Source organism: Littorina saxatilis, linkage group LG7 (assembly GCF_037325665.1).
Source record: "Littorina saxatilis isolate snail1 linkage group LG7, US_GU_Lsax_2.0, whole genome shotgun sequence".
Taxonomy (NCBI): domain Eukaryota; kingdom Metazoa; phylum Mollusca; class Gastropoda; order Littorinimorpha; family Littorinidae; genus Littorina; species Littorina saxatilis.
This window is the reverse complement of record NC_090251.1, coordinates 49,736,929-49,746,266: the sequence shown is the minus strand read 5'-3', so window position 1 is coordinate 49,746,266 and position 9,338 is coordinate 49,736,929. Positions and strand designations below refer to the sequence as shown.

At 42.4% G+C, this 9,338-nt stretch overlaps 1 protein-coding gene across 1 annotated transcript; it reads left to right on the top strand.

The window, feature by feature from the left end:
• The first annotated feature begins 5,082 nt into the window (after window positions 1–5,082).
• Window positions 5,083–8,722, top strand: LOC138970224 (piggyBac transposable element-derived protein 4-like). Its single transcript, XM_070342721.1, has 4 exons — window positions 5,083–5,149; window positions 6,936–7,130; window positions 7,254–7,994; window positions 8,709–8,722. The coding sequence occupies exons 1-4, from the start codon at window positions 5,083–5,085 to the stop codon at window positions 8,720–8,722; spliced, it is 1,017 nt and encodes a 338-aa protein (XP_070198822.1).
• The last annotated feature ends 616 nt before the right edge of the window (window positions 8,723–9,338 follow it).

The following is a 9,338-nucleotide window of genomic DNA, read 5'->3' as shown; positions in this document are numbered from 1 at the left end:
TTCGTTCTTTTTTGAAAAACGCCCATTTACTGTGCAAACAACTCTAAAAATGGCAAAAGTGTCACGTAATAATCAACTTTGTCACGTTATCATAAAAAAATGGCTACGGAGCGGACACCGGTTAAAAGTATATGTGTCCTTTGTGACAATGAAAAGACAGAGTCCAGCCATAATTATACGGTTTTAAGCAAAGTTGGGTGGAAAAATTAACAGCTTTGTGAAATGGTTGAGTCTCTCAGTGGAGAATTTGTTCGTCGAGAGATTGAAGAATCGACCATTCTGCAACCCCTTTCGTCTTTTCTCAGAAACATTAGCGAAAAACATATGGGAGATAACTCTGTATTCTTGTTTTAATAGATGTCGGCTTTTAGCTCCGCTTCTTTCCCTTTACTCCGCGTATTAATTATCCATCCTAGAGACATGAGCGAAAGCGTGGACCGATGATTATCAGAATGATACGGAACGCGGATCGTATCAACTGATGCAGGAAATTGATGCATCCAAAACCAAGAATTTGATGCATCATTTTCGTATCGGATGCATCATTTTCGTATCGGATGCATCATTTTCAAAAAGGATGCATCATTTCCCAAAACTGATGCATCCGATACGAAAATGATGCATCCTTTCAGAAAATGATGCATCATTTTGATGCATCACTTTCGGTTTTGTATGCATGCGAAAGATCATTCATTTCCGGTCTTTCCGTAAGAAATGCCTGAGCACGGAAAAACTTGAAATGACATTTTGACGAATATAAACCGATTGGTTAGATAAAACAAAAATAAACGTACAACATACCATTAAATAGGGAACAAGTCAAAGTCACGGCATTATGCATTTTAAGGCATTTTTTGTTTTGTTTGTGGTTTGTCTTTTGTCCACACGAAGTTTTGACGCCCTTGACCTTCGACTCAAACTTTTGTTTTCCGACGTTTTCAACATGGCCGAAGAAGAATCGTTTTTGACTGGTGTTCGGCGAACCTTTTCTTATTGTACAAATGTTTTGCGATCGGGATCTTACACACAAGAAGCCCTTGTACGATGCATCAAATTCGTGGTTTTGGATGCATCAATTTCCTGCATCAGTTGATAGAAATAGTTCGTTTCGCTTCGTATTCCGGTTCAAATTTTGCTTTTTGCTCGGCACTTTCCGGGGAAACCCGAGAATTCTGATGCATCCAAACTATGCATCAAATTCTTGGTTTTGGATGCATCAATTTCCTGCATCAGGTGATACGATCCGCGTTCCGTAGAATGACACCTAACACCTAGCAAAGCCGCCGATTGGTACCGTAAACGAAGAATAGTGACGTAATAGACTAGAATATGTCTTGATTTGGAACGTGACGTGTTTTAGAACTTCTTCTTGACAACTCGGATGGTCGTTTTCGCTGACCGGTGGACATTGACGTGATCAGACTATCCTTGTGTGAGGATAATTTGAGGCAATAGGCCAAAAGGATTATTCAAGCTGGACAGCTGGATTGTTCTCAAGGAGTCGAGTTAGTTAGTTAGTTAACTGTTGCTTAATGGGTCCAGCGGACCATTTAGGCCAAATCAGGACCCCACAAGTTTAACATTGCACAAATTTAAGTTAACCCAATTTTAAAAAAACAAAGTCAAAAAACAAAGTCATGAACGTTACCCGAAGGGAACACACAAGTTAAGTCAAAACCCTACGTGTCAATGAACTTTAAAATTCAAATCTTAAAATAAAGGCCAGACTCCCTTAAAAATCCAAAGAGAGCTGTAGAGCTGGTCTCCATCAAAATCTGTTTCAAAATAGAGGAGTCAAAATACTTCACTCGCAAAAGGAGTCGAGTTACTGTGATGCGATGTGAAACATAATGCACGAAGGTACTGTCCGAATAGTGTTACTCGGTATCGGTTATTTCAGAATATAGTTTGTAGTACTGTGTGTATTTTAGTATTTCTTTCTTTCTTTATTTGGTGTTTAACGTCGTTTTCAACCGTTCAAGGTTATATCGCGACGGGTATTTTAGTATGGACAGCTGACAAGTATGAAAACACTGATTATAAGTAACTTAATTAGCACATTATGATATTAATATGTTGCAGATGGAACAACCACAAACAGTCTACGAGACCATATGTGACGTTTCCGTCAATGACCAAAACACTGAAAGTTCCAGACTTCACCCTGTAACATTGTATCTACCTTACGATGAGGCAGTGGCTCTTTCGCAAATGCAGATAACGAACACTTTTTCTTCCTCTGTTGTGAAGAGAAAGTGAGGAAAAACCAGCATCGTCCTAAAATTTAACAAATAGAATTGAAATAGTCACAGACAGAATTATGCGAAACATAATATTAACCTTTGCCGTGCTTCCTGTGTATTCTACTACCCAGAGACACATTAAAACCTTAATATCTCTGGAACCATTAAGCATATTCTAACCAAATTTTATGTATTTGTCATAAACCTACTTTGCCCTAACCCAGTTTATTTTTGTGTGTTTTCATGAAAATGAATTTTTTTTAATAAGTTACATAACTTTACTATAACGGATCAGATGATGTGGGTAGCACAGTACCCATACTTTGTAAAGAGCAGTGAACACAACCACCCCTATTATGGTGTGCGCGGCTTTTGCAGCACCCATACTTGCTAAAGAGGAGTAACTGCGTTTCTCCTTATTCGATGCTGCGCGTGAGTTGTACAACATCCAGGAAGCGAGAAGGCTTAGATAGGGGCCTACAGGAAGCATCTCTGGCAGTCACCGCATTCTTTGTTACACACGCGATTGCTCCTGTCGACGCACACAGTACGCCATCGTTTACAAAGATACTTCTGTTTGCCACACATCTGGCATACTATAACGTAAGATAAACTATTTCATTTGTACTTTATGCAGTTTTATTATGTCTGCAAAGCATTCTATTTCTAGTTGCTGATGAACACATTCTGTTTCTTTTTTGTTTTTTGTTTTTTTTGGCGATGCACGAAAAGCCGACCGGTGTCGACCTGGTGATAACCCTTCTTCAATCCCCCCCCCCCCCCCATCACTCTCTCTCTCTCTATATATATATATATAAGTATGCTCTTTTCGGCCCATGAAGGCCCATGAGGCCGGTGCTTAGCTCCGGTTTCTGTATCGTGAAGCGAGCAGATGGTTACCACCACCCGGTCCAGGACAGGACGCTAGTCTGTCGCTGGATTACTTCCCAGCTTGTGCTGGTACCCATTTGTACACCTGGGTGGAGTGAGGAAATGAGAGTAAAGTGTCTTTCCCAAGGATATATATATATATCTCAATATTGTTCACGTGCATGTGAGCGAGTGGATGTGAGCTTGTGTTTGCATGATCTATGCATGTGTGTGTGTGTGTGTGTGTGTGTGTGTGTGTGTGTGTGTGGAAATAGTTAAAGCTGAATAACATTGCTTGCAAAGGGAAAACGCTGTCATCAAAACGACAGTTGATATGTGTGTTCATTATGTTGAATGTCTAATACGATCTATTCCAAGATAGTAATAAGTGACATTCTCGGGACTGTTACAGATACAATGGACAGACCGAACCTGTTTGAAGCACTTGTGGCCGCTAACGGGGACGACGTTGATTGGGAGTCAATAATAATAATAATAATTCTCTTTATTTATATAGCGCCTTATCCGAAGTTCAAAGCGCTTTATGCCGTGTGAGATGGAATTTTTTACACAATATATCACGCATTCACATCGACCAGCAAACCTCAAGCCTGTTAGGCGAATGTTCACCTTTCGCGGCCTTTATTCCAAGTCACACGTGTATTTGATGGACATTTTTTATCTATGCCTATACAATTTTGCCAGGAAAGACCCTTTTGTCAATCGTGGGATCTTTAACGTGCACACCCCAATATAGTGTACACGAAGGGACCTCGGTTTTTCGTCTCATCCGAAAGACTAGCACTTGAACCCACCATCTAGGTTAGGAAAGGGGGGGAGAAAATAGCGGCCCGACCCAGGGTCGAACACGCAACCTCTCGATTCCGAGCGCAAGTGCGTTACCACTCGGCCACCCAGTCAACAGGTATTTGTTGTTGCTGTGTAATGTATATGTTCTGTGCATTTTTGGAATCTGCGCGATTCCATAATTGAGCAGCGCAATGTTGGAATTCCAACTTTTGCGCTGCTCGATTTCAAAAATGCGCAGAACATATATATGTCGTGCCGAATTCACGTAATTGCCGATTACGCGTAATGGGCAACATTTTTGCCCATTTCGCGTAATCGGCAAAACGCTGCTCAATACGTGAAATCGGCAGCGTTTTGCCGAAATCGCGTAAACGCCTTTAAAACTTGCCTATTTCGCGAATTCAGCAGCCGATTACGCGGAATCGGCAGCCGATTACGCGTAATAGGCAAGTTGCCCATTACGCGAAATCGGCAATAGTGAGTTTAGTGTGTATGTTTGTGTGTGTGTGTGTGTGTGTGTGTGTGTGTGTGTGTGTGTGTGTGTGTGTGTGTGTGTGTGTGTGTGTGTGTGTGTGTGTTGTCGTCGATACTGACCATGACTGTGATAATATACACTCACAAACACACACAGAGACACACACACACAGTATACTAGTGATGCAAACGAGGCAAACATTTATTTTCGAAACAAGAGAACGATAATAGGAAAAGATGAACAAATAGATGAACATGAAGAATTACGCATAATTGTGAGAAAAAAACCGCTTCTCAAAAATACAAGTTAACCTGCTATTTTCATCTTTCAGTACCACAAACAGAGGTTATAGCTTGGCTGACATGCAGTTTGGTAGTAATTTTTATTTGTTTTCACATTTGCTGTTTTTCGGGTGGCAGTGACTGTGTCCCAATGACTGCTTTCTTTCCCTTTCTGGACATCTCACTCAAAGCAACATTTACACTCAGTTTTGTAGTAAACAACATGCCGAGGTATTTGTACGAGTTGGTTACTCGGACTGCCTCGCCACCATAGGACCATTTCTCATGAGCTGCAATGTGGCCTCCCATACGGAACACCATGACATCAGTTTTATCCAAGTTAGCTGATAAGCACAGGCGATCTGCTTCTCTTTTTAAATTGTTCAGTTGGTTTTGTAAACCTATGACAGAATTAGACATCAAAACAACATCGTCAGCGAAAAGTAGCAAGAATATCTCCGTCGCACCAGGTATCAACTGTATACCATGTCTTCCCTTACAGGACACTTCTGTTGCCAGTTCATTAATAAAGAAGGAAAACATCAAAGGGCTCAATAAACATCATTTTTTTTACCCCTCTTGGGCATTCAAAATAATCAGAATAATTACATCGGTCACGCACACATGCTTTCACTGATGTGTAAACGGCTGTTAGGGCCTTATACATTTTCCCGTTTACACCACTTTTCTTCAAAACCTCCCATAATGCATTCCTGTTCACAGAGTCAAATCCCTTCTTAAAATCTACAAAAGCTATGTACAGTTTAGTATTCTTTAATAAATGCTTCTGAACAATGCCATATAACGAACAAATATGATCAACAGTACACTAACTTGACCTGAAGCCGGCTTGTTCTTTAATTATTTTTTCCTCTTTCTCAGCCCACTTCGTCAATCTCTTGTTGAGAATGTGTGTATAAACCTTGCTTACAACACTGGTCAAGGCTATGCAACGGTAATTATCCGGTACATTCACGTCTCCTTTCTTATGAATTGGTATGATAATTTATCTTGACCACTCTTCAGGAAAAGTTCCCGTGTCAAACAACATGTTGAACAGATCAACAAGAAAGTCCAATATTGTTTCATTGGCATGCTTCAACATTTGGCTCACAATCATATCTGGCCCAGCACTCTTTCCTACTTTTAAATTACGGATACTGTCAATCACTTCTTGCTTTGAAATGTTTTCGCTAAATAATTCAACTACTTCCTCCTCAACTTCAGCGGTATCCTTTTCAACTCCGGACACAAAATCAACGGTGTTAAAAACCTCATAAAAATGTTCGTACCACTGTTCACTTGAGATGCCATGGAAGATTGCTTTCTTTGCGTTCAATGACCGAATAGTTTGCCAAAACACTTTTGGGTCTTTTATGGAATTTTTCAACTTGGCAAGTCTTTCTAAATCAAAATCAAGTTTCTTTCTATACAACAATTCCTTGTACTCTTTGCATTCCTGTACATATTCTTCCCTGCATACCTCATAATTTTGCTTGTTAGCTCTCTGAGCCCGTTTCAGGAACCGTTTTACGACGGCTTTCTTGCGCAGACAATCTTTGTCAAACATACACGCAGCCGCACAATGGGAGAGAGAGAGAGAGAGAGAGAGAGAGAGAGAGAGAGAGAGAGAGAGAGAGAGAGAGAGAGAGAGAGAGAGAGAGAGAGATCGACCACACACACACACACAAACAAACACACACACACACACACACACACACACACACACACACACACACACACGTACGCACACACACACTTAACTTGCTATTGCCGATTTCGCGTAATGGGCAACTTGCCCACTACGCGTAATCGGCTGCCCATTCCGCGTAATCGGCTGCCGAATTCGCGAAATAGGCAAGTTTTAGAGGCGTTTACGCGATTTCGGCAAAACGCTGCCTATTTCACGTATTGGGCAGCGTTTTGCCGATTACGCGAAATGGGCAAAAATGTTGCCCATTACGCGTAATCGGCAATTACGTGAATTCGGCACGACATATATATGTCTGAGCATGCATGTTTGTCATATGTGCAACATGTATGTGCACACACTACTGTACTTACCCATTTCGAAAACGAAAGGAGGAATACGGTTTTTGTCTGGTAATTTGTCGAGGCATTGCGTCTTGTTATATTATTATAATGCGTGTGTGTACACTTGTACGTACATGCATATGACCGTTTGTCTATATGCGGCATCCTGCATGACTTATAGATTTATGTGGTGTTGAATGTTGGTATTCACTGTGTGTTCAGTGCAGGTGATGGAGGCAGTAGATGTTGTTGAGGCTGCTGGAAGCCTCGATGACCCTCCCAGTGGCGAGGATGAAACTACTGACGAGGAGGGCCCTCTGCCACCACTTGATGACTCTTCCCCTGAGCAGTCTGAGGATGAACCAGAGGAGGATGAGCCTTCTTCCCAGACTGCAAAGGATGGCACTCTGTGGCAAAGTGTGCCAAAACCAAAAGTCGGCAAAACGCCAGCCAAAAATGTATTTCGAAAGCCACCAACGCAACTCCAAGGATGTCAGAATGTGACAACATCCTCACACGCTTTCAACTTGTTTGTTTCAGACAAGATTATATCTGATGTAGTCAAGTGCACCAACATTGAGGGTAGGAGGGTAAAAAAGGATGCATGGGTTCCGACTAATGACGAGGAGATTGAAGCTGTCATTGGCATGTTGCTTTTCTTGGGCACCAAGAAGCACAACATGCTTTCTACCGAGGAGATATGGGACTCTAGCTATGGCCACCCCATTATTCGGGCATGTATGGGTCGGAGAAGGTTCCAAACCCTCATGACCCACATGCGGTTTGATGACAAGTCAACAAGAAATGCCAGGAGAGAGAGGGATGTCTTTGCTCCATTCAGGGATGTCTGGGATAAGTTCCAGAAATCACTCAAGAGCCATTACATCCCAGGTCCTCTGCTGACTGTCGATGAACAACTTGTTCCATTCCGAGGCAGGTGTTCTTTTCTCCAATACCTCCCATCAAAACCAGACAGGTATGGGATGAAAGTGTTCTGGATCGCTGATGCAGAGCAAAACTTCCCTCTGTACGGTGTCCCATATCTGGGTCGACCAGCTGGTCAAGAGAGGCAGGTTAATCTTGGCCGAAACATTGCCGTTGAGCTGGCCACCCCATTCTTCAAGAGTGGAAGGAATGTCACTTGTGACAATTTCTTCACTGATCTCACGCTATCTGAGAAACTCTTGAAGAATGGCATGACTCTCGTCGGTACAGTGCGGGCAAACAAGCGCTTCTTGCCTGACTCGCTCAAAACAAAGAAGCACCTTGCCTTGAACGACAGTGAGTTTTCCTTCACTGCAGATGCTACTGTCGTTCGTTACCAGAGCACAAACAAAAAGCGTCATTTTGCTGAGCTCCATGCACAACAGTGGGGTTGTACCTCCTCAAGGGGAAAACCCAAAGAAGAAACCGGAAATTGTACTCTTCTACAATTCCACCAAAGGAGCCGTCGACACAATGGACAAGATGGCTCATTCGTTCACTGTGAAACGCAAGACACACAGGTGGCCAATGGTCATGTTCTTCAATATTCTGGACATGGCCACCATTGCTGCTCGGTGCATTTGGAGGATCAAGTTCCCACAACATGGCCATTCTTCGAAAGATGGGCGTTCTGCTTTCATTCGAAGCATAGGTGAGCAGCTGATGCTTGGTCACATGAAACAGCGCATGGAATCTGTGGTGATGAGCAGAAATCTTGGTCAGACAGCAGAGAAGATCATCAACAGGCTTGAGGTTGCCACTGAGGGCAGGTCTGAATGCCGACCATCTGCCAAGACACTGCTTCCAGTGGCTGGACAAAAACGGCCTGCATCTGGTGAAAGTACCAGCACAGCTGGTTCTTGCAAAGCCAAGAATCCGAAGCGGTGCCTGTTCTGTACTTGGAGATTGGACAGAAAAACGAAGCAAATGTGCGGCGAGTGTGGAGAGTTCATTTGCCCCGATCACACGCACAAACTCTTAATGGGTTTTGATGGTGGCTAATGTTTGCAGAGGACCTTGCCTAAGCCGTACCCAAAGTTTGGTGACGATCAGTTGACATGAAGGTGTCTTAGTTAGCCGAACAATGATAATGATGAGCCTACTATACAGTATGTATAATAACTGCTGGAGTTAAAATTAACAAATCATTCTCTCGGAATGGGTTTTGATGGTGGCCAATATTTGCGGGGGACCTTGCCGCAGCCTGCCACAAAGTTTGGCGCCGATCGGTTGACATTAAGGTGTCTAAATTAGCAGTACTGACAAGATTTCCCTATACACTATGTATAATGGCAACCCGAGTTTAAACTTTAAAAAAAGTTATCTCCGAATGGCTTTGTTTAGTGGCTAATGCTTTGGGCTGGCCTAGCCTAAGTCTGAGTTAAAATTTGGTGAAGATCGGTTTGGGCTAGCATGTCTTAATTAGTGTTAATTAGGGCTGCTCAAGTTATAATTAAAAAATCATTCTCTCGGAATGGGTTTTGATGGTGGCTAATGTTTGCAGGGGACCTTGCCTAAGCCGTACCCAAAGTTTGGTGACGATCAGTTGACATGAAGGTGTCTTAGTTAGCCGGACAATGATAATGATGAGCCTACTATACAGTATGTATAATAACTGCTGGAGTTAAAATTAACAAATCA